Source organism: Doryrhamphus excisus, linkage group LG6 (genome assembly GCF_037039965.1).
Source record: "Doryrhamphus excisus strain RoL-2023G ecotype Guam linkage group LG6, RoL_Dexc_Guam_v1.1, whole genome shotgun sequence".
NCBI classification, from domain to species: domain Eukaryota; kingdom Metazoa; phylum Chordata; class Actinopteri; order Syngnathiformes; family Syngnathidae; genus Doryrhamphus; species Doryrhamphus excisus.
The window spans coordinates 12038339-12062384 of NC_136362.1; the positions used below are offsets into that span (position 1 = coordinate 12038339).

A 24046-nucleotide genomic window follows, 5' to 3' on the forward strand; every position below is an offset into this window, starting at 1 on the left:
TGCCATGCAGACCGTTTTTGTCCAGTGTCTTTCTCATGGTGGAGTCATCAATACTGACCTCAACTGAGGCAAGTGAGGACTGTAGTTCTTTGGGTGTTTTTGTGGGGTCTTTTGTGACCTCTTGACTGAGTTTTTGCTGCGCTCTTGGGATAATTTTGGTTGGGAAGGTTCACCACTCTTACATGTATCTGGGTTTCTGGATAATGGCTCTCACTGTGGTTGGCTGGAGTCCCAAAATAAGGGGGACAATCACTTTTTCACACAGGGCTATGTTGATTTGAATTAGTTTCTCCCATTTAATTTCAAAACTGCATTTTGAGTTCAGTTGTGTTGTCACTGAATATTTAAATTAGTTTGATGATCTAAATCATTTAAGTGTGACAAACATACAAACAAATAAGAAATCGGGATGGCGCAAACACCACTGCATAAGCCATGGCAAATACGTAAGTGAGGAGGCCAACTTCTCACCGGTCAAACATATACGGAGCCCTCGAGCCATATAGAAGTCAAACTGATAATCAATGTTGATAACTTTTATACTAATAACTATAATTCCACAGGTTATGCATGGTGCTCACACAATGAATAACATTACATTACACTGAAGCAGCATGCTCAAGATGACAAGACAGTACCTTCCCAGCATTATTGCACAAAGACACAGCAACTATTCATCAGCTTTTGAATGAGACTTCACTGTTCAGGCAAGCGTCACAGCAACTGACCGTGAGCTGAATTTCCCCTGCAGAGCTGATAATAACAAGATTGTGACAGGGAAAATTCCGCATTTTATTGGCCTCGTCATAGAATCCAAGAAAGAATAATGAAAGTCTTAGTAGCAGCGCTGCCATTTATTGGCCTGTGCCTTCTGTACATAACCCTGTAAAGCAGGATACTGACGGAACTTTGTGCTTTCTCAGATAATCAGTGACAGCATCAGCACCACTTTCTTGTGTGACTTTTAAACTACTTGTTAAACAGTCAGTTGCTTTCAAAACAACAGAATGAGAGAAGTATGTCCTGTTACACATCACATTGCAAAATGAGGTTTTCCGCCCCTGATACTACCTCTCAAGGTGTCGACTTTGTACCTCTGTATATGCACTGATCCAACGTGAATGTTTTCATCTGATGATGAGGAGTTCAGACACATAAGTGATGATGATGGACTAAAAGGTAGATGCAACAAAGCAGTTGAGATGAAATTTGGTTGTTTTCAGGATGGAAATACAGGCAGTACTTCAACGTAATTGATGTGAAAGCACAATATGAGTAGTACAGTAACTCATCTCAAACCCAGTCTAACGACCAAGTTCATTCATTCATTCATTCATTTTCTACTGCTTGGGGTGGCGTGGGGTGCTGGAGCCTATCCCAGCTGTCTTCGGGCGAGAGGCGGGGTACACCCTGGACTGGTCGCCAGCCAATCACAGGGCACATATAGACAAACAACCATTCACACTCACATTCATACCTATGGACAATTTGGAGTGGCCAATTAACCTAGCATGTTTTTGGAATGTGGAAGGAAACCCACGCATGCCCAGGGAGAACATGCAAACTCCACACAGAGATGACAGAGGGTGGAATTGAACCCTAGTCTCCTAGCTGTGAGGTCTGCGCCCTAACCACTCGTCCACCGTGCAGCCCTGTAATGTTTTTCTCTGCAAAAAAAATCTAGCAATTTCCCTAGAACTACCTTAATTTAATCAAGTAAAATGTTTGAACATTAAACCAAATACATCTATTATATTATAGTCCTAGAAGTCTTGTTGACCTCATTTCTTAATGGACAGTGATGGATTGTTTAATGGTTAGATGCTGCGTTCATGAGCCTAACCTACTAATCCCTTGCTAAATATCTTGAGTGGTTTTAAGTCATTAACACAGTCAAAACCGCTTACATGGCTACATTGACATTTTTGTTATGATGTTTAATGGTAAAGTATCTTATTCAGTGCATGCGTCAGTAGTAGCGGTTTTCACTTGAAAGCATCATTAAAAAATGGGGGACATTACTAGCCTGTCAACAATAACTTGATAAAATGTTATATGAAGGCTGCTGCAGGGTACATCACCATCACGATATTAAAATTTAAAGTGTACTGAGCTTACGTCTTACCGGTAAAATGTGGCTTCATCCAGCAGGGTTTACCCGGTATAGATCCTCGAGCGGTCTCCCTCGAAGGCTGCACGCGCCCTCCTTTATTTGTGCCATTCGCGCTCGTCGCCCCTCTGGAGCCCACGAGCTCATCGATTGGCTTCGTCAGAGGCCACGCAAATCCCTCCGCGAGCCAATGTCTGTGTGCTCCGCCACCCAGTGCCGCCCCACTCCTGCCGGGATCCATCCGATCCACAGCCGGAGCAAAGTATGAATCCGTCTGTTCGAACAGCTGTTGCATACACTGACTCGTCGGGTTAAAATGAATGAGTCAAACGCATACAACGCATCTAAAACAATAACAATAGTAATAGTAATAGTAATGGTTATATTTCATTTGAACATGCATCAGATTACAATTGAATGCATCACATAATCAGTTCACAGTTCCACATGTCCAAAAGGAGTAGGAAGAAGCAAAGCTTATTAAATCCTACCCCTCCATCTGGTACTTTTACAATCAGTAACTGTTACATTTGTTCACTTCCTGCTTTCCTAATATAAGATTTATTATTTTTTGGCACGTACAAAAGTAGGAGGTGATATGACCATCCAATGACATAATGGCTACCATAGTAAGTGTCAATATAGTGATATGTATAGCACATCATGACTGGTTCAAGACTCTTCATCCTTGTATTTAGCAAACATCAACTGCTTGTATTGTTTCTTGAATTGGCTCATCGTTGTGCATTGTTTGAGGGTCTTACTCACTCCATTCCATAGTTTGATTCCACATACTGAAATGCTATGGCTTTTTAACGTAGTCCTAGCATATAAGTGTTTCAAATGTAGTTCTTCCCTGAGATCATAGTTCTCCTCTCTTGTAGAGAAGTATTGGATGACATTTTTAGGTAATTGGTTATTTTTAGCCTTATGCATTATTTTAGCTGTTTGAAGATGAACTATATCATTATAGTGATTTTAGAAATAAGGAGTTAGTATGTTCTCTGTAGGCGGCATTATGAATTATCCTTACTGACCTTTTTTGCAGTACATTTAGCAAGTGAAGATTGCTTTTATAGTTACACACATAAATTATGTGTTACACACATAAATTTCCACACATAATCGTTTTGTTGTTTACAAATGTCATAATACATGTCGTTACACATTTGTAACCAAACAGGAAACGCTGTAAATTAAAATACTGCAATCAATCACATCAATGCTACAGAGTAAAAAAAAAACAAAACACCTAATAACAACTGCATGAGGGAAATGCTGCAAGTGCAAGTCAGGCTACCATGGCGCCAGACCTGAGGAATTGAGGGTTAAACAAGTGCTTCCCAAAGACAAAGAAAAAGGTGTCTTTTCGTTCCGTTTTTACAAAACTAAGCCAACTTTCTTATGCCGTCTCATAAGACGGACTATCCTTCATGTATGGCTGGCCTGGTGACCTGGTCTGGTTTGCATTTGTTCATATTTTTTTGTTATTTTGATGCAGTTTCTTGAGCCGACATGTTGATGACCCACTGTGTTGTAATTAGTGAGCCTGTAATACCAAAAAAAAAACCCAGGATCAAGACACACTGACATTACACTATGAACGAGTGTGTTGATTGTCATTGTATATTGTAAAAGTTTACAGTAGCTATAATAGCCCACTTATAAATTGTCATCGAAGCTCTTCATCTGTACGCCATTATTATTCGACTTAGCATACAAGTGTTTAGTGCTATGTTCCAGCCCAGCCTCATCAGTCTTTCTGAACAATTTGGATACCGTAGCAGTTGCCAGGCAACAGCTGCCCTAAAACTGAAGTGAACGGGTGTCCCTGAGCTCTTTTCTTCATTTCCATATTTACTTTTCTCTCCTGTTTATCACTCACATCATGTTGAATATCCATGCAGTATGGCTTCAGTTTCCAGCAAATTCCCTCACTGATGATATTCCAAGGCCACCGAGGTTCAACAATTTCAGTCACAAGGAGTCGGTGTCGTCAATAATAGACAATTTACAACTTCTTGGGAACTTTTTGCGCCGAGGTATGGATCTTTTCCATGTGCGAGAGGTTGAATATTACAAGAGCTAGAATATTTGACGTCATCCATCGTGAAATTAGATGAGTCATGTATTTGAATGTGGTCATTATCTGTTGAAACATGAGCTGAACCACCCCCATCCCCCTCTGCATGCTATACAGTATAAATAATGTACAGTTGTCTCTGAATAAATCATCTAGGACTTCCACAGTGAATGGAAAAGACAAAAAAACTGGACATTTGTAAAACAATTTTAATAAACTGTTAGAAAATCAAATGCAGTCAAGAGCGTATAAAAGTAATCCGACTCTGTAAGCACTTGTTAGTGTTTGACTGAGACAGTGAGAAATGACATAAGAAGCATATGGCACTGTCATTTTGTTTGCTGATTTCAACGGAGTGGACTCAAACGTACGTATGCAAGTCTTCAAATGTCAGTTAATGGTCAGGCTGAGTGAAGAGTGTTGGTTGACTTATGAGAACTGATGTTGCATTTGTTGCACCTGGACGTTTTCCACCTCAGACTGTTTTTTTTTTAATTATCAATTTTAACAAAGAGATACCTCAATAAAACATTCAATGTTCTACATGAATTTCAACTCCCAGCACAATCCAGCACACCAGTATGTGTCCTGCTCAACACGATAGGTAGGGTAGTGGATTAAATACTCATTTGTGTCAATCAAACACAAGAACATTTATATACTTGATTTAATGTTGTGTCTCTCCCAGCTGAAGTATGGCTAACATAAATATGCAGACTTTTCACGTCTTTATAAGAAGCAGGGGATTACATCACAACTTCCCACGGAAGACATTTTTTCAGAATGTAAAAAATACATATAAATCAGACAAATTTGTTTCAGTCCACTGTAATAGAAAAGGCACTTTTCTATGCTGTTCACACAGTGAAATGCTTCGATATTCACATAACAATCCCTCAGCTGGCATTGAGCTGCCCAGCATAATGAACAATTTGGTGTTGAACCTTAAATGATCTTTGGTGAGAATGTAGAAGATTGCCCCAGGACAGAAAAAACAGCAAGTTTCATACCCAGGTAAGAAAGTTACATCAATGTGACTAACTAGGCTCTAATGAGCTTCCCCTGACATTGTACTTTAAGTAGCAATAGTAAGCAAGTCAACTAAAGATGGCGACCAATGCAGTCAGCATGGCAGTGTAGTAAACCAGGACCTAACGACACAGCACAGCTGATGTGAGGTTGGAGAAAGAAAAAAAAGGCAAGCCAAAATAATCAGGTTAACATGTATAGTGATGACGTTAAAGAATATGTGAGTTATAAGTGGTGCTCTGGTGTACTCGACACAATAATACAGCACGGTGCTTTGTATAAGAAATGGAAAACTTGTCCAGATTTACCCCTTTCTACACTTTTGACATTGATCACATGTGCACCTTTGTCTGCAGCCGAGTCATCAATCCATCCATCCATCCTTCCGTCCGCCCACTTTCTCTAATCACCCTAGCACTGCTCCCAGCCTAATTCATCACTGTTTCCAAACACCGCAAAAAAGCCAAAGATTGTGAGGAAGACAACGACGTTTCCTGTAATCACAAAGGCACAGGCCCCCCACGCGATCTGAAAGTGAGAAACACGTAGGTTAAAGTGGCCAAAATGATACCAAACATAGAAAACAAATGACTGACAGATGTGTCAGTGGTGCAGTACTTCGTGTTGAAATTACAAGAGGGGATACATAACGTAAGAATATCCGCCACTCACAAAAAGTTAGGGATATGGTCGTCCCTAAAAATATCGCGGTTCCATTATCGCGGTTTTTCAGAAAAATAATGGTTGACGTATCAATGTAGAATATGGTCTATTATGAGTAAAAACATTACTGAAAAACAAATGTTACGTAGTATTGTTGTCTACTAAGCAGCAGGAATGTTATATGGATTAGACATTCCACTCCATGTAGCCAGCCATGGATACAGAGTGAAAAAGGCTCTCCTCTCATTCCATGTGGAAGTGGTCTTAATTGGTTCTTCTTCCCCACTCACTGTTTGAAACACAGCACCACCACAAATAGATTGCAGTCCTATGGGAAACACTGAAAGGTAAATGAATTTTCTTGTATTTCTTCCATTTTCTCATTATTGTGTCAACATTGGTATATTTTATTTACCCTCACTAAAGGTGCAGTACTAATATTTGTGCTTCATGTTGTTGTCAATTGCAAGGTTGAGCCTGCATCACACAACCTCCATGTCAAGTTCTGACTTCAAATGATGTACTGATTTCATGAATCACCACATTATTGTGGTGGAGGGGTTTGAGTGCCCGAGTGATCTTGGGAGCTATTTGGTCTGGAGCTATATGACCCTGGTAGGGTCAAGGCAATCAGTTCCTAGGTAACAGGCCAGACCAAGAGTTTGCAGCTCGGCATGTTCATCTTGTTAGGTTATATTTTTGTAGCTCTCTTGTTTGATGCAGGAGACACATTCAATCATGGCTGCATTGTTTACACCCGGAAGTAGCTGTTCAGTAGCTTTCAGCCACACAAAACTTCGCTATGTGGAGATAAGGAGGAGAGGCTGAATAGCGCAAGTAAACAGCAGAAAAGACGATATAAAGGTTGCAGTATAAAGACGGCATAAACCATGTTTACTGTTTGTCATTGTTACGCGCTAACGATGGATCTGCGCGATCGATCGATAGCACTGATTACTTCGCACACACATTTGGGTTTGATTTTTGTTGAAACTAACTTTGTGGATGTATATGTATATTCAACCTATATATATTGGGATGTAACTTCGGGTCCATATAGCCCAGCTCTAATGAATACATAACAGAAACAAAGATTCATTTAAATATGTCAGAATGAACTCACTGTGGTGTTGCGGGCGAGGACAATGGGCAGCCCAAAAGCTGATACAACAATGCCAGTTGTTATGAAATAGGCCATCTCTTTGCAGGGATTGTGGGAAGCGTCAGAACTGTCACTCAGACGCTTTGATATCATGCCTGGGATCGGGCTCAAGATGTAAAAAACCATGACAAACATCGGCCAGTAAACTCTGAAAAAAAAGAAAGCAGGTTAGTTTTAGTCCTAACATTGCTGCTGTGGCTTGTTTAATATACCACAAATACTATATACCGTCATTTTGTTATTGCTCGTGTAGTATTGACGTCACACAACTGCACTCCGAAACAATAGCTAGTCTATGTATTAACATATTAACATGGTGACGTTGTGCTGCTTTTGACTTCAAAATCTTAGCCTTAAACAGATTTTTGTTTTATCTCTAAATAATTCCTGAAATGATACAAAGTTTTTAATGACAATAATACGTTTGTAAGGTCAAAAAACCTACCCATACTGTGGCGGTGCACAACCCAAAAGCAGAAATGTCAGCCCAATGGCACCACTAAAGGACAACCCGACCAGAGCTAAAAAGAAAGAAAGAAAATATTACAAAAAAAGATATGTCTTGTTTTGTGTGCTAGCTTGTTTAGTGTTTTAGCATGCTAAAATGTAAGCTAATGACTTTCACAGCGATTCCGCTAACATTTAGAACACTACTTAGTTTAAAACACTATTTGGGTTTTGTTAGCAGCTGGGCAGATACATCAATAATAAAGCCTACTGTCACTGCTAAAATTACAAAACGAAGCAAATACCTTTAACGGTAGACATTGTAGCCAAGCTGTCCGACTTTATCTTCTTTTTGTATTTGTTTACGTGCTCGGCTTCTTGGTGGACAGACTTCCTACTTCCTGTTTCGTGCGGCCGGGGTTTCCCGTCATCCACGTCACGTGACTCATACAAACAAACAGAACGAGGTAAAACTTTTTAAAATGTAATCGACACGATGTAATTATGGATAGCATACATAAATACATAAACAAATTAAATAAAAAAGCTAAATACATAAATATGATAATACATAAATAGTGCACTCCATCAAAAAGAAGTTAATCGAATCGTCAGTTGTAGTAAGGTTCACAAAATATTTTCTTCTCTTTTTTGTGTGTGGGATTTTTTTTATATCACTTACTGATATTGTTCCATGGACCCACAAAAGTCTCCTAACTGTTTATTGAAAGGGTGCCCTGGAACCCCAAATGCGCCCCTGCTTAAAGGCCTCATCCAAACAAATACAGATATTTGAAACCTTTCACATGCAGGGTTTTGTCCTTTAAAACCGGACCTGTGTCATGAGAAAAGTGTGACACTACCCAATGTTTTCAAACGTTATTTCACAACAGAACAGGAAATGATTGTGTAGTGGCAGATGAGTGTGTGCACTCCATAACACGAATAGGCAGTGGTGGCAGTGGCTCAGGAGGTAGAGCAGGTCATGCTGAAGGTTTGTGGTTTGATTCTCACGCCCTCCACCTATTCAGTGTTTTTGTGTCGATGACCCAGACTTCCCTCACTTTGTCCAGCTCCTCGGTTCCGAGGCATTCCCAGGCCACTTGAGTGTCCTGGGTCTTTCCCGAGTGCCCTGAACACCTCTCCTGGGATGCATCTTGAGGCAGAGTCCGCATCACTGCAATTCGCTTGTCGATCTCGTGTGCATCAATGTCGTAATCCATTATAGACGTGCAAAAGTACATCTAATATCACAGTAGAGTCTCCTCAATAAGACCGAAAAAGGTAGCTAGTCGCTAAGTTGGCACCATGGATCCCTCTTGCTACATCTTCTTATTCTCCGGCAGACCAAGTGTGTATGCAGAACAGTTACAATGCCATCTACTGTACAGAGTTGTAACAATATGCTACACAGACCCGTTATAATGTTTATGGGTGAGGGCTAAATGTATTTGTGGCGGTCCAAATTTATTAATGGCTGGCGGCCACATATAAATAAATGTATAGAAAACTATTTTTTGAGTACATTTTGGAAAATATCCGGTCTATATCTTGTTAATACCTCACTGAATCCTGGATGTCATGTTCCAAATTATCATATCTGGCAGCGTTTGACGACCACCTTTCATGTTTGGCGAGCTCCCTCCTATTTGTTGCTGAGGTTGGGTGAGGCCTGGAGATGAAGCGTGGAGAAAAACACTTCAAAGTGCATGTGTGATCACAGAGCTGCAGACCAGATGTTTGCAAGCTGCTGCTGCTGCTCGTGGACATCATGCAGGTACTGCGTTCCATTAAAAATATCCTGTAATCAAAACATGGCATTGTGTGCAATGTTGACATTATGGTGCTAGTATTGTTTGTTTACAGTATAATGCCACCATATTCACATTTGTAATTGTATGCAAAGTTTCTCCTAATATGAGAGAAAGTGTTTTTATATGCATGACAAGCTGGGGGAGGGGGGGGGTGTTCTCCTTCATCACCCACTAATTTCACGTTGTCATTCACTGATGAGTTTCAATTTTCCAGAATGATCTCATCATAATGTGACTGCTGGATGTGCACATGTGATATCTGAGGAAAATGTCGTCATGGTGTAGAATTCCCAAAATCGATGCACGATAACAGTAAAACAAACTCATCAGGCAGTTGAAATTATTATATTACCGCACAAAGTTCCTCCTACTGCTTGTTTGTTGCCACATCTGTATATGAAATTGCATTTTACAATATTGTCGGCTCGCTGCCGGGTTAAGTCATGTGATAACAGATGGACCGTTTCGACCGGTCCTGAGATGGAGCTGGGATATCTTGACTGCAATTGTCGCCAACGGTGCCAGCACCACCTGTTCCACAAAAACAGGTCAAAAACAATCGACCGTGAATAGTTATGAGAATCAAACATGTCAAGAGTCACATCACAAGGCAATAAAAAGCGTTATATGCTCAAATTAGTGTTTTAGTTGGACTCTATGAGATAGTAAAGTAAATAGAATGAAGCAAACCTGCAATATACAGTGTGCATGGATGCATTTCTTTCTAATTATACAAATATAATCACTCCACTGTCCCTTGGTGCAAGTACACCTTTTTTAGGATACTATTATTTTAAACAATTTCGTCTAGATAACCCATCATACCTGTGCATCTTGAAAAATGTGTTCTTTCTCATAGCTGTCAAGGTAGATCCGAACTGTGGCCCCATCACTACATGTTCCGCTGAGTCTGTAGATGATCCGAGAACCATCAGAGAAAATAATCCGTAGACCCTGCAAAGGAAATGTGGACTTTCAGTCATGTGTTCTTGAATAAATTACCATCTTTGAATAAAAGATCACTTGATAAGAGTACACGGTACAACCAAAGAATGAAGGCAAAATGCAGGGATGGCTTACATAATTATTAGATTCAACTCATCTCCGCTTCTCTCTTCAAATGCCGTTGTTTAAGAGGCAAGAAGAGGTGATGACACAAATGATGGATTTCATTTGAGAGCACTTTTAAGCCATAAAAACGGCCACAAGGTGGCAGAGGCACATTTAGTAAGAGCTCAGCAGGGATCATATTAACGGACTGCCTGGAGCAGTGTAGTGTGCAGAAGGTTGCGCATTGTAAGGAAATTTTAACACACACTTGTGCACACACACAGTTTAATTCCAAATGTGAAAATTGTAAATAGTTCATGGTATTACATTTATAAATACATTGTTGTTGATACCCATTGTATTGTTTATGTTGCGGTATTGTTGTTTCGAGATTTGAGCTGTCACAAAAGCAAAAAAATATTTGTGTTAAAGTGAAAAAATATATCTTTAAAAAATGGTTTTCCTCCCTTTTTAGTCGGGAACTAATATTTTCCTGAAACTTACCAATGTTCTACTGGTGATTACTAAGAAGGTAGAAACTTTTTTTATGATGTGAGATGGGACTCTAATGTTTCTGTTGGTAGGTTCCATGTTTATATAGACATATACACAATATTCACAATATTCTCTGTGCCTTGAAAAGATCAGTCAAAAACGGCCGGTTACTGAAGGGATTGTCTTTTGAAACATATTTCAAATGTAAAAAGTATAGGTAATGATAATGTAAGATGATCCACAACATTGTATTGAGAAACAGCACACAACTATGGTGCATTCAAGAAGCACTGAAAAAAGTGCGAAACCTCAGCGCTTGATGAAAAAACAATGAGAGTGAATCGTGTAAAAATTGAGTTTTTTTGTGTAGTTTACCTGTATTGTCACATACTTCAAATTATTAGCAACTTACAGAGAATTAGATGTTTTCTGTGGAACAAAATTACATCTTGACTAAATCAGTGAACAAAAAAAAGGTCAAAAAATCAAAAAAAATTGCGGATGCTGTTTAAACATATATGTGTAGGAAAAGGAATAGGAATAGGAATAGGTATGTGTATTTGGAATGTACAGTACCTGGTTCCGGGAGATGGTGCTGTCAACTGGGTCTGTGTATTCAAAATTGTCTGCTTTTTCAACTTTGTAAATTTTGTCTTCCACTGCAAATCTCTGCTTCGCAAAGGACTTGTCAGCAATCAGGAGCTCCAGATCCTCCATCATTTCACAGGCTGTATCAATGTCAATGTTGTCATAGTCATATCTGGACAAAAATACAACACCTGTCAGCTTCATGATCCATTTTAGCCACATGGTAAAGTTGGCATTTCATGTCATTTCCTCCAATGCAGTATTTAAGTAATGAACGTCCAGTAGATGGCAGCCACTCTCAATAGTTATTAACTACTGGGACTGCCATATCAGTAAAGGATTTCTTACTTTTGGTTAGTTTAATGTCCCACCAAATAACTTGTTTTGCACATTAATGTATTCCATATTTCAGCCAGCATTTCTTTACCTTGTAAAATAGTTTCTCCCATATTTGAGCCAGTGGTCCTTAAGTATATCCTCCACACTTTGTCTCCTGTAGGCCAGGATGGACAGCCACGCGAGCACAGCCCAAAGCCCATCCCTCTCACGAAGATGGTCCGCACCTAAGAGGGGATACATGACAAAAAAATTAAATCACACTTGGAAAGTGAGAAATATATTATTAATAATTAAGACAGTAAAGTACTTGTCCCAAAGCTTTCCTCTCCACACAAAGAGAGCCGACCAGCATCCATTAGGTTTCCAAAGAACTTCCACCCAGGGGGAGTTTCATATAGCTCTATTTTGGTTGCCTTGGCTACTCTGTGAGAAACACAAAAATAGAAGCACACGCTAATTAGTGAAGCAAAGCAACAAAACACACAGTGGTGTGAAAAAGTGTTAGATTTTTTTCTTTTTTTTGCACGTTTACCACACTTCCTGTAAATGTTTCAGACAAACAAATTTAAATATTAATCAATGACAACACAACTGAACGGTACGTCCTATGGACTTGGAGCCAATCTACGACCCCCTAATTCAGCCATGAGCTTTTCCAACCATACCAACCGTGACTCGCTACGACTTCCGGGCCACACTTTGGACACCGCTGCCATAGAAAATATTGGTGGTGTGGACTTTAGAGGTATATTTTTGAATATTTTGTGTGACTATACCAGCTGGGCCAAAGTTGAATACCTGTCTAAGGCTGCACTTGTGGGCATGCTGCGAGCGAAGCCCCTCACCCCGCTGTGCTGAAAGTACGGGATGCAGAAGATGTTGTCAGCAATCACAGCCACAGAGTCAGACGGGGTGACGAAGACACCGTGCCTCCCGAGGATAATGTTACGATCCTACAGAATCAACATGCGGGCAGAAGGGATGAGTCAATACCGTAAGTTTAGGTTGGCTATTCGTACTTACCCCATCACCATCAAAAGCTGCACCGAAGTCACACTCTCCATCCCTCATGCTGTCAATCAAATCTGCAGCGTAGAGGAGGTTCGGATCGGGGTGTTGACCTCCAAAATTCTCCATCGGGACACAGTTAATGGCAGAATTGGCAGGACAGCCCAGCTCCTCACACAGTATTCTCTTCACATAAGGGCCTAGTACTAGACAGCAGAAACAGGTGGTATGAAGGTGTTGCCTTCATGTGCTTTCACTGGGGGAATTATTATCATCTTGTGGAAATGTTGCAAAGTCCAGGTGATGACAGTTGACTGAGAAAACAGAAGAGTTCCATTAGTTGTGTGTGATTCGGATTAAATTTTTTTTGTTCCAAAATAAAAGCAAAGTGTAGAGGTTGGTACGTCCCAAAAGAGAGGACACCTCCAATCCAGATGAACAATCTGGAGTATACCATCCAGTGCAGTAAGGAATGCACCAATTTTTACACTGAGGGAAACCAAACAGCTACTGAGCTGTAAATAAAAACCAAAAATGTCCACATTCTGGGCGGAGTAGATAGATTGCTGTCCTTTCATCCCTTCCTGAATGAAGGTGATACCACCCAAATGATCGTCCTTGGCAGGAAGAGGCCCCACAGGAGCGAAACCATTCTTGTCTGGATCGCCCTCCTCCTGTAGAGGATCTTGACCCAAATTCTCAGACTAGAACTGTCCTATCTAGTCTGACTAGTGTTTGTCTGTAATGTTTTTCATTCATTCCATTACCATTACCATAAATGGGGATGGTCTCATCAATGTGTATGACCAGTGTAGAATACTGCATGTCATCGCAATGTCTTTGAATGCATCTTCTGAATGCCTTATAGTACTATTTTACTTAATTTAGCCGTTTTTCATTCATTCATTTTCTACCGCTTTTCCTCACGAGGGTTGCGGGGGGGAGGGGTGCTGGAGCCTATCCCAGCTGACTTCCTGGACTGGTGGCCAGCCAATCACAGGGCACATATAGACAAACAACCATTCACACTCACATTCATACCTATGGAGAATTTTGAGTCGCCAATTATTCTAGCATGTTTTCGGAATGTGGAAACCGGAGTCCCCGGAGAAAACCCACGCATGCACGGGGAGAACACACAGAGATGGCAGAGGGTGGAATTGAACCCTAGTCTCCTTGCTGTGAGGTCTGCGCACTAACCACTCGTCCCCCGTGCAGCCCTGTAATGTTTTTCTCTGCAAAAAAAAGCTAAACAATCCAAGTGTAATTGATTCAATATCCTGAGAATACGATGACCTGTATGAATGAGAATATTCACAGGTACCCTACGGAAAGCCTCTCACCTCCATGCATTGCATCCAATCTTATCTTGATGTGATTTTCGCCTGATAATAGCTCTTTCAGGGCAGCAAAGTCAAAGATGTTTCTCATCAGGTTTGCGTAGGGCTCGACAGAGTCCACGATTTCCACTGAAAAATACCACAAAACAACGTGGAGATCTTTTGGTGATGTGACCAAACAGGGTTGTACTTTTTTTGAAATAACTCTTTTACCTGTGAAAGGTTTGAACTTGTTCTCCAGATCAAATGTCTGTTTACCAAGCGTAGTTAGATCCAGTCTGAGTCCTGGGCAGATGGCGAATTCCTCAATGGTTCTGCTGATCTGGTAGATCTTGTTTGTGACAGCATCGTTGGCCGGTCCTGGACGAGGCAGCATGACTCTAGTGTTATATTTGATACGGGATCACAGATCTGTGTATTCATTACAAGGCATTTTTAGCTTTAACGTGTTACTCGGGTTTCCTTCATCTTAAATCTCCGTCTTTATATGAACGCTGCCTTGTGCATCCTGGCTAAAAGCCTCTATGAATTCCTCTGCGCTACATTACTTCTCTTGGCTGATCCTGTTGCATATTTCCTCCGCTCCAACGACCGTACCTCCATTTGCAGAGTTAAACTTCATGCCAAAGTCTCCATCAGGCCCTGCAGGGTGACGACTGGCAGTGAGGATGATGCCACCAATTGCTTTGGATTTCCTGATCACACAGGAGCTGGCCGGAGTGGACATCAACCCGTGGTGTCCAACGATGAGACGACCCACCTGAGGACGTGGGTACATATGTGTGTGTGTGTGTGAGCAGACACACCACTCAATATCAGACTTAATATGCCAAGGAATAAAATTTCAGCTAATAAATGTAAGTTGAGTAGTATTAAAAAACAGCTTGTATCATGTGAGAGTGGATTTTCCATTTGTAAATTACGTTACACACAAAAAGGGAAGCTCTGATTTGGTGTCATTGAAACACACTCACCATAACATTGGCATCGCTAGGTAGGTTTTAGGTGGATTGTGGCCATTGTAAAAAGTTCCCAGTCCACCCTGTACTGCAATTAAAGGTTATTTTTATTCTTTTATATACATTTTTTTCATTGCTGGTTAGTGAACAGGGTGGAGGAGTTGTCAGCCAATTTTAATTTAATTTCACTTATTATTAGATTTCCACAAATATATGAACGCTGTGTGATTGCACACAGTTTATTTTTAGTTTTTAAAAAATGCATATTTCAGCAAATGTACAAATATTTGGGCCAAAAATAAGCATTTTCAAGCATAAAAAAACGGCTAAATGAAGTAAAATAGTAATATAAGGCATTCAGAAAATGCATTCAAAGACGTTGTGATGACATGTAGTATTCTACACTGGTCATTAGGGGTCAGTAATGTTACACTGATGAGACCATCCCCATTTATGATGGAGTAATTTCATTACTGATTTAATTACCTTTTAGGAAAAAGTATTAGTATCAACACTGTATATTATTATTATTGCTATATTCATATAATATACAGTACATTAGCATTAGTATATATAACGTAATATATAGCATATTAATGAGTTAATCATAAGGACAATGCACAATATTCATAGCTGTGCGTCATCATTCTTCTTTCCGCTGTTTGAAAACAAACAATATATGAATGATACGGAGTGGACGCTGGGGCAGGTGACACTGACACACATCTACACACACACACACACACAGTTGCACCGTGCACACACAAATTAAGTAAATTAACACACACAGGATCACTGACCCCATTGGCAGCTGCCATCTGCACAACGACCTCAATAGCTGTTTGGTTAAAGAAGCGTCCATCTCCCCCCACCACCACTGTGGAACCCTGGCGGTCACGGAGGTCGATGGAGGAGAAGATACTCTGGATGAAGTTGTGCAGATAGTTCCTCCTTGTTTGGAAGACACGCACTTTTCTCCTCAGGCCGTTGGTACCGGGTCTCTGATCAGGGTAAGGGGATGTAGGGACAGTCAAAACCCGCAAAGGACTGTCCATCTTTTTTTTTTTTGGAACCAAATGAAGAAGCAAGTAACACGGGAGGAAAGCTGTAGTTTGCAGGGATAGTATCACAGATACGGAACTGCCGGGGGAAAGCTTGCTTGACTCCACCTATTATTTCCCCTGCAGTGTGCACAGGGTGACAGTGGTCTACACAGGACCCAAAATAACCTTTCACTCATGTGTGTGTAGACGCAGAGGGAGAAACTGAAGACGCTCCTTCACACATGTGCAGCGAGATCACTGTCAAGCCTGCCAGCCAAGTCATAAAGTTGTGTTTGGGTGTGTCTGAGTGGATGTACTCTGGTGTTGAGGTTGTCAGCTTCTCGGAGCTGCAGGAAGGCGTAAACATAACGGGAAGAAATAAAACAAGGTTGCAAAATCAATGAAAATGAACAATGTATACAGTATAGTTGTATAGTAGCAAGCACTGGTGCATCACACCAAAAAGAGCCTTCATGGACAGCTAAAGTTTGCACTCATGGTGGGTTAAATGATTAATAAAATGGAGAGCTGTCTGGGCCTCTATTCTTGCACAGAAAAAGCAGTGTAGAACATGAATGCATCCAATGGAAAAGTGCAATGAGATAGAGCTGCACCGCCCTCTAGGGTTTAATAATAGTACAAACAAGTCACAAGCTAAAGAAACAATTTGGCAAACCTTTCAAACAACAATCATCTATCATCTATCAGAGGCGGGGTCCACCCTGGACTGGTCGCCAGCCAATCACAGGGCACATTTAGACAAACAACCATTCACACTCACATTCATACCTATGGACAATTTGGAGTCGCCAATTAACCTAGCATGTTTTTGGAATGTGGGAGGAAGCTGGAGTACCCGGAGAAAACCCACGCATACACGGGGAGAACATGCAAATTCCACACAGAGATGGCCGAGGGTGGAATTGAACCCTGGTCTTCTAGCTGTGAGGTCTGCGTGCTAACCACTTGCTCACTGTGCAGCCCCGAAATGCAAACATAGGACATTCAATCCTAAGATCACTGATCACTTGGTGCCAGTACTGCAATGTTCGGTGAGACACACAAGCACCAGACTTGAATGCCGGAACAACAGGCTTTTATTGCAAGTTTGAATTACTTCACAACAGGCCAAATTATTCCGAATAAAAACAAAGGCTACTGTTGCCATAACCCAAGCCCAGCTGAAAATCAACTCTGAACCCTGAAAGCGCTGATCAGTCTGATATCTGGAACCTACCAAAATACTTAGAAACCATAGTATAGTTGCAGATTCGGATACACTACCAGTCCAAAATTTTGACACATGTTCTCATTCAATAGCATGAGGAAGCGTGTTGAAACGTGAGACTGGTAGTGGAGGTTGTGCAGAGTTGCAGCAACGACTATTCATTCAATCGGGGGGAGGAAAAAACATACATATCTATAAGGCATTCTAAAAACAAAGCAAGTATGTTGTTGGGTAGACATACTGTATCTTGTATGTCTGCTGCATATTGAGAGTCAATGTGACCCAGTAGAAAAACTGCTTTTGCATAGCTGCATGTTTTGAATTCTCCCCCATGACCTCTGACCTCAGGGAGAAAATTACTTATGTTGTGTGACAGGATGAGGATGCATTTTTCATCATCTACCTTGTTGGGCTAAGCCAATGCTTCTCAAATAGTGGGGTGGGTCCCCCTGGGGGGCTGTCAGGGGGCGTCAGAGGCTGGAGGGGCTTTCAATTCAATATTAGTGCAAACCTGTCGGCATGTAAGAATTTGACGTACTCAGCATGCAGTTTGACACCTGAATACGCTTGTATATGCTCGTATGGTATATTATAATTTTCTCAATAGCATTTCAAATTGGGGGGTGGCATGAAAATATTTCCGTCCCCCACTAGGGGGCGTGACAGAAAATAATGAATCACTTGTCTAAGCTTACATTCTGTGATTTTAACACTTACCCATCAACCATCCCGTTTTTCACAGGAAACGCCCATCATTTTCCCTCCTTTTCTAGCGACCTCCATTTTTAATATTTACAGTATTTTTTCCCACACGAGCCAACGTGCAACCCTGAAGTGCAATTAGCATGGATTTCACCCAGGTACACGTTTATCTAACTAATACGTAAGTAGATAACGCTTTATGCGTACTTTGTTGCCATTTAGTAAATTTAATCGTTAAACGGGTTATAGTGTAAAACACGTCTCTTTACATGTTGTATATTAAATGACAAGGATTCTACTCAGGCGAATGCCAGGACAGCTGTTGCCAATCGTGTTGTAGTCAAGTCAAGCCCAAAAAAAAACAAAAAAACAACACGGTTGGGTCAGTCGGGTCTTTCCACCAGCTTCCCAGTGGTGAAAAGACCAGAATTTACATTATTTTCCCTTAATTTACCTTACTTTCAAACACAAATGTTGACCGGTATGGGCCTACCTAAACCATGGCTGTCCACACGGAGCACTTCCGAAGTCCCCCTTTAGGGGCCGCTATTTACTGTAGTTAAAGTTGACTCGTCATTAGAGAATGTCTGTGTTGTTGGAAAGAAAGGCACCGATCTCAGAGGATGAGATTGAGGTGGTGCTGAGGGGATGGATAGAAATTTGTGTGAACCTAAGCGAATAAGAAGCTTTACGTCCTGGTTTTAAAAGGATCCCTCGCCGGCGATCTGAACCCGAACGTCCTTTATGTCTCATTAGGAAGTACCTCCCATTCAAGTTGGTGTCTCCACAACTGTTGTACCACCAACCACCTAAAGAAACAATAAAAATAAATTAAGTGTTGCTTTTTAAGAACAAGACGTCCCATTGTAAATACCTGTGTAGTGGTGGGCACAGTTGGAGTCCCGGTTCTTGTTATTGTCCCTATCCTTAGTGGAGAACATCCCGCCTGTGTGGTTCCTCATGGGGTCAGTCAGATCTCCTGACAGCAGCTTGAGATGAAGGGTGTAGTTGCTCTCTGCACCGCTGAGGCCAAAACTGTATTCAACAAAGCGCTTGTTCTGTTTCCAGTCTTCCAGCTGAATGTGAAGGACGGAGTTGCCCTGAGCAGCTAGAGAACCGATCTTGTTGAGACCCAGCCAAAACTCCCCTGAAGAAAGCGTGGTTTACCACAAATGAGAAGCATAGAAAAGAACATGAAGAGGACAGCTTGGATTGTTCCAAATTACAACCGCATAATTACAGCAAACAAAGCAGCTGCAGACGGCTGTGCGGCTGTCGTAGATTCAGTAAGAAACTGTTCAGCATGTGTTCAAACCACCTTCCACCACAGCCATGTCAACTATTTTGGCATTAAATTCATACAGTATCATTTGGATAGTTTGGATTCCATAAATTTTTAGTTGCTTGCTTTGACATACCGTAAAAATCTCCAAATCCATTTGCGTATTTTTCCCAGGTTTGATCAAAGTTCACAGAACCATCCTTCCTGCGCTGGATGACTGTTGCTCCGTGATCTACATGAATACAAACAAATTATCTGCAGATATCTTCTTGTGATTTCTCTTAAAGTGAACGTGGAACCTCCTAACACATTCTATGAACCCGGTTCACACACCAAAACAAACGTTCCCTTTGGATTAGACACTATCAAATAAAACGAGACGTAATCATAAAACGTCACACCCTTGACCTTAAGAACTGCACTGAACGCTGGGTTGACAGTCCGGACTTTTCGCCCGACGGTCAGCGCTTCCATTCCGTAGGTCATATGTTCGAGCCCTGGGCGGAGCTGGCTGAAACAGGCGGCTTTCACTTGTTACATTTGTTGTCAGAGGTGTTCGGTCCGGCTGAAGGCAGGACAGCTGTGTGTCCTTGGCTGCAAATTGGAAGTCTGGCTACTTAAAATTGATTGTTTGTTGTTGGTTGTGCCCGTTTCGACTTCTACTTTTTGGACATTTAATTGCTATCGCATTCCAGCCTGGTTCCAGGTTATCTGTTTTTATTTGGTTTATAACAGTACCTTTAAATGATGTTTTTTGCCAGCTCAAGACAAAACCGAAATAGTGCCTGCTGATTCTTCCTTTGTTGTACTGACTATAACTGTACTGGTCTAACCCCTCTGCATCTGGGGTCCAGACCTACACAGCATGTGGCTTTGTACTGAGCAGCCAGAAGCTTTCCTATACGGTACATCCTAGCTTTTTGTGGGTGGTTACATTCCTAGGGAATCACCAGTGAATGGCGAGTAATTGCTGCAAGGGGTGCTGCGAGACGCCCAACTCACAAGAAAAGACTATGCATGAGATTGGATCCACGAGAAAGCAACCGGACCAAAGATGATTTTAACATTAATTTAAAGAAAAGTACAATGAAAGAATATGAAAATATTGAAAGAAAAAGGAAAAGTGGTTAGCGCACAGGCCTCACAGCTAGGAGACCCAAGTTCGATTCCACCCTCAGCCATCTCTGTGTGGAGTTTGCATGTTCTCCCCGTGCTTGCATGGGTTCTCTCCGGGTATTCCGGCTTCCTCCCACATTCCAAAAACATGCTAGGTTAATTGGTGACTCCAAATTGTCCATAGGTATGAATGTGAGTGTGAATGGTTGTTTGACTATATGTGCCCTGTGATGCCCTGAGAAAATGAATGAATGAAAGAAGCGTCATTAAATACCTCCACTCATGTCGCAAAACGCCATGAAAGGTTCGGATCCATTTGGCCTGATGGCGTACACTCCACTCATTTTCTCACCTCTGTTGAACAATTCACTGCAGTCTGATGGGATATCTATGCAAGAAATGAGCAAAAACAAAACTTAATAGAGTACATACTTCAACAGCAATCACTGCTTATTAAACACCAGAAGGATCATGGCTGATATTGGCTGCAATTACCCATGACAGCATTTTTCTTGCTGGAGGCCAGATAAGGGCTGAGTGTTGGCGCTTCACTGATGAAGGATTCAGGCATCCTTTCAATTGTCTCCTGGGCTAAAGAACTGGCTATAAGCTGAGGGAGTACAATGTTTGGGACATAAATTAGATGGTATGGATGCAGCCACTGGTCAATACATTATGCAGTACTACTTGATTGACAGTGTCACCAGACTGTTAATTTAAGACAATATTTGGTTTCTTGCATCAATAAATTAACATTGATTCTATAGTGGAATGAACTGAGAACGTTAACCCTCCTGTCCTGTCCCAATACGTGGAGGCTGGGACTAGTGAGTGGATACAGAGTGCTAACAGTTAGCAAGCAACCGCTAATATGAATGAAGACCCAAAAGCAATCCAGTGGTCCAGTGTGGATGTGCAGAAGAACCTTGGTCAAAACAGTCAACGCTTACTCAGGCGTTTCATCAGCAAAGTAAATTATAAATATATAATGAAACAGCACAAAATTGTGCGCGCTCACAGACAGTGTCGCTCGCTACACTGCAAAAGAAATGCAACCATTCAATACGGTGATATGGCATAGATTTTATGCCATATAATTGTAATGTAGGTGGTGTTATGAGTGGTTAGCGCGCAGACCTCACAGCGAGGAGACCAGGGTTCAATTCCACCCTCGGCCATCTCTGTGTGGAGTTTGCATGTTCTCCCCGTGCATGCGTGGGTTTTCTCCAGGTACTCCGGTTTCCTCCCACATTCCAAAAACATGCTAGGTTAATCGGTGACTCCAAATTGAAATAGGTATGAAATAGGAATGAATGTGAGTGTGAATGGTTGTTTGTTTTATATGTGCCCTCTGATTGGCTGGCGACCAGTTCAGGGTGTACCCCGCCTCTTGCCCGAAGACAGCTGAGATAGGCTCCAGCACCTCCGTGACCCTCGTGAGGAAAAGCGGTAGAAAATGAATGAATGAATAATTGTGAACAACAATGCGTTTAATACTTTGCCTTTGTCATTTTTCTGATAAAGTCCTTTTTGTTTCTGTTATTCTGTTATTGTCATTGCAATTGTTGTTGCTGTTGTTTTTGTCTCTATTCGTATTGTCCCCTTTTGTCACCAAACTCCCCCCTCTGTTTTCTCTTCTTTTCTATCCCCTCCTGCTCTGGTCCGGCTGCTCCAAATTACCATGATAACCAGGATATTCGTTAGACAGGATATTATAAACAAGAAACACTTAGATGCGCACCATTACTTGCTAAATACTGTACAGCAACCATGTCGCCATATTGTCAACAAAGATTTCTTCTGTGTATGAGGTGTGTTATGAAGCAGATGATTGGCGGTGCTTGAAAGTTGGTTCTCTAAATAAGAAAACCTGTCATGTTTTAATCTTTGACAACTCTACAATACATCTATCAACATTATCTTACCTTTTCCTCCAGATTCTTGATCTTTATCCTCTGGTAGTTGAGTTGATCACTTTGCTCCCTCACAGCCTTCAGAAGCTCTGTGATACTTTGCTCTTGGCTGGTAATCACTTCCTGGCAAAATACAGAAAAAACTACCTGGTAACTGCTTTTTAATTATTATGATTTAGGAATTAATCAATGCGTATAAATAGATTGTAGTCATAAGGAGTAAATTATGTCTGGTGTTAAGAAGAAAAAAAAGCCCTGCAGAGGTGGAGCTAGTGGTTGACTCACCCTAAGGCCGTTGATCTCTCCTACTTGGTCGCTGGTAAACATGCCCTGAGACAGACTTCTCAGCTTCTCCTCCAGGCCGTCCACCTTGCTCTGCAGGTGGCTCTTCTCCAGCATGATGGTGTCCACCTTGGAGCTGATCTTGACAGACAAGCCTTTGATCTCTTCATTGTTGGCCCTCAGCACCACAGCCGTCTTCTTGAGCTCCTCTTCCTCCTCCTTGATTTCACTGGCCAGCACAGACAGCTGGTTGAAGGAGCGGTCAAAAATGTTAAGTTTTTGGAAGATGTCATTGATCTGCCCTTTTGTCTTGTGCACAAACTCCCGCAGGCTCTGGCCCAGCTGGAGGAGGCCGTTCGCTAGGAGCCGCACATCATCCAGAGCAGCAAAGTGTGAGCGGGTTTCGGCAGGGGCCTCGGGTTGGAGGGTGGGCTGCTCCTCTCTGCCGCAAAGGACGGGGAGACAAGCAACAGCAAGGACAAGTAAGGATATCAGAATTGTTTTCATGTTGTTCTGCCTCTTACTGCTGACAGCTGTCTCCCCCCTCTTTGACTGGACGGAGAACCACAGGGGGGCATGAGCTTTATACACAAGCATGTCAATCATTAACTACGATCTGATCAATTCCTGCACAGTCTCTTTCTCTGTTGGGAAAACCAGCTTTGAAAAGAAATGTTCTTTTTATATTTACTATATGATGCAGTATATGATGCAATTACTATGAAGATGTTTGCATGGACATTATAGCATGCATAGATTTCATCATTATAAGCTATAGCCAATCCAGTGTGAGAATATTTTATTTATTATGATATTTACTATTATGAGCTAGAGCGGGGGTGTCTAAAATGCAGAGAATTAAGTAAAAATTTTGGGAATAAAGTCACAATATTACCACAAAAAAATTACAAGAAAAAAGTTGAAATAGTTGCAGAAAAAAAACATGCAAAAATGAAAAAAAAAAAACGATGTAAGAACATAAAGTCAAAAGATTAAGAGAAAAAAATTATAAGTTATAAAAGTTATATTCCAACAAGGAAAAAGTAGCATTTTTTAGTAGAATAAAACTCAAGGCAAAATAACATAATTTTAGTAGCATAAAGTTGAAAAGTGTCTTATATTTTTGCATGTTTGTCACACTTAAATGTTTCAGGTCATCCAACAAATTTAATTATGAGTCAATGAAAACACAACTTAACACAAAATGCAGTTTTTAAATGATATTAATATTAAGGGAGAAAAAAAATACATACCTACATGGCCCTGCGTGGAAAAAGTGACCGGTTGGGCCACCCTTAGCAGCAACAACTGCAATCAAGCGTTTGTGATAACTTGCAAGGAGTCTCCTACAGCGACCATCACACTACCACCACCGTATTTTACTGTTGGTATG

The 24046-nt window shown here is 41.2% G+C and overlaps 4 protein-coding genes across 6 annotated transcripts in view; all 4 read right to left on the minus strand.

Annotated features, from left to right (window-relative positions):
* The window catches only part of LOC131125232 (3',5'-cyclic-AMP phosphodiesterase 4B-like), a 43210-nt gene extending 40960 nt beyond the window's left edge, over nucleotides 1–2250 (minus strand). Inside the window, exon 1 of the mRNA XM_058066574.2 lies at nucleotides 2126–2250. The gene's annotated coding sequence lies outside the window, so the exon portion shown is untranslated. The remainder of the gene's footprint in view (nucleotides 1–2125) is intronic.
* A 2132-nt stretch (nucleotides 2251–4382) lies between these two features.
* LOC131125475 (leptin receptor gene-related protein-like) lies at nucleotides 4383–7916 on the minus strand. The gene is made up of 4 exons (XM_058067067.2): nucleotides 7800–7916; nucleotides 7493–7568; nucleotides 7009–7195; nucleotides 4383–5750 (listed from the first exon to the last, which is right to left on the minus strand). Exons 1-4 carry the CDS (start codon nucleotides 7813–7815, stop codon nucleotides 5634–5636), a joined length of 396 nt encoding a protein of 131 aa, XP_057923050.2. The 5' UTR covers nucleotides 7816–7916; the 3' UTR covers nucleotides 4383–5633.
* Nucleotides 7917–9470: 1554 nt separating this feature from the next.
* On the minus strand, nucleotides 9471–16831 carry LOC131125161 (phosphoglucomutase-1-like). Of its 3 annotated transcripts, none has more exons than XM_078790981.1 (11): nucleotides 15834–16831; nucleotides 14726–14936; nucleotides 14342–14488; nucleotides 14132–14257; nucleotides 12804–12994; nucleotides 12579–12733; nucleotides 12088–12203; nucleotides 11869–12004; nucleotides 11430–11613; nucleotides 10134–10262; nucleotides 9471–9839 (listed from the first exon to the last, which is right to left on the minus strand). In XM_078790981.1, exons 1-11 carry the CDS (start codon nucleotides 16140–16142, stop codon nucleotides 9750–9752), a joined length of 1794 nt encoding a protein of 597 aa, XP_078647107.1. In that variant the 5' UTR covers nucleotides 16143–16831; the 3' UTR covers nucleotides 9471–9749. The 3 variants fall into 3 exon arrangements, with proteins under 3 accessions (XP_078647107.1, XP_057922395.2, XP_057922396.2); XM_058066412.2 differs by having other exon boundaries at nucleotides 9473–9839; nucleotides 14726–14888; nucleotides 15888–16831; XM_058066413.2 differs by lacking the exon at nucleotides 15834–16831 and having other exon boundaries at nucleotides 9477–9839; nucleotides 14342–14508; nucleotides 14726–14853.
* A 442-nt stretch (nucleotides 16832–17273) lies between these two features.
* On the minus strand, nucleotides 17274–23318 carry LOC131125162 (angiopoietin-related protein 3-like). The gene is made up of 7 exons (XM_058066414.2): nucleotides 22657–23318; nucleotides 22384–22494; nucleotides 20954–21068; nucleotides 20733–20846; nucleotides 19479–19574; nucleotides 18935–19207; nucleotides 17274–18869 (listed from the first exon to the last, which is right to left on the minus strand). The coding sequence occupies exons 1-7, from the start codon at nucleotides 23257–23259 to the stop codon at nucleotides 18637–18639; spliced, it is 1545 nt and encodes a 514-aa protein (XP_057922397.2). The 5' UTR covers nucleotides 23260–23318; the 3' UTR covers nucleotides 17274–18636.
* Nucleotides 23319–24046: the final 728 nt, after the last annotated feature.

Excerpts from the sequence above, each read along its gene's own strand:
- LOC131125475 (XM_058067067.2), bottom strand. Across the intron at positions 7,196-7,492 it reads TGTGCACCGCCACAGTATGG|AGTTTACTGGCCGATGTTTG; the intron begins GTAGGTTTTTTG and ends CTTTTTTTTCAG. Across the intron at positions 5,751-7,008 it reads TCCTCGCCCGCAACACCACA|ATCGCGTGGGGGGCCTGTGC; the intron begins GTGAGTTCATTC and ends TCTCACTTTCAG.
- LOC131125161 (XM_078790981.1), bottom strand. The coding sequence starts at position 16,142 with ATGGACAGTCCTTTGCGGGTTTTGACTGTCCCTACATCCCCTTACCCT. Across the intron at positions 12,204-12,578 it reads ACAAGTGCAGCCTTAGACAG|AGTAGCCAAGGCAACCAAAA; the intron begins GTATTCAACTTT and ends TGTTTCTCACAG. Across the intron at positions 9,840-10,133 it reads ACATTTTTCAAGATGCACAG|GTGGTGCTGGCACCGTTGGC; the intron begins GTATGATGGGTT and ends TTTGTGGAACAG.
- LOC131125162 (XM_058066414.2), bottom strand. The coding sequence starts at position 23,259 with ATGATTGACATGCTTGTGTATAAAGCTCATGCCCCCCTGTGGTTCTCC. Across the intron at positions 19,208-19,478 it reads TGGATTTGGAGATTTTTACG|GGGAGTTTTGGCTGGGTCTC; the intron begins GTATGTCAAAGC and ends CGCTTTCTTCAG. Across the intron at positions 18,870-18,934 it reads CTGTGCCCACCACTACACAG|GTGGTTGGTGGTACAACAGT; the intron begins GTATTTACAATG and ends TTGTTTCTTTAG.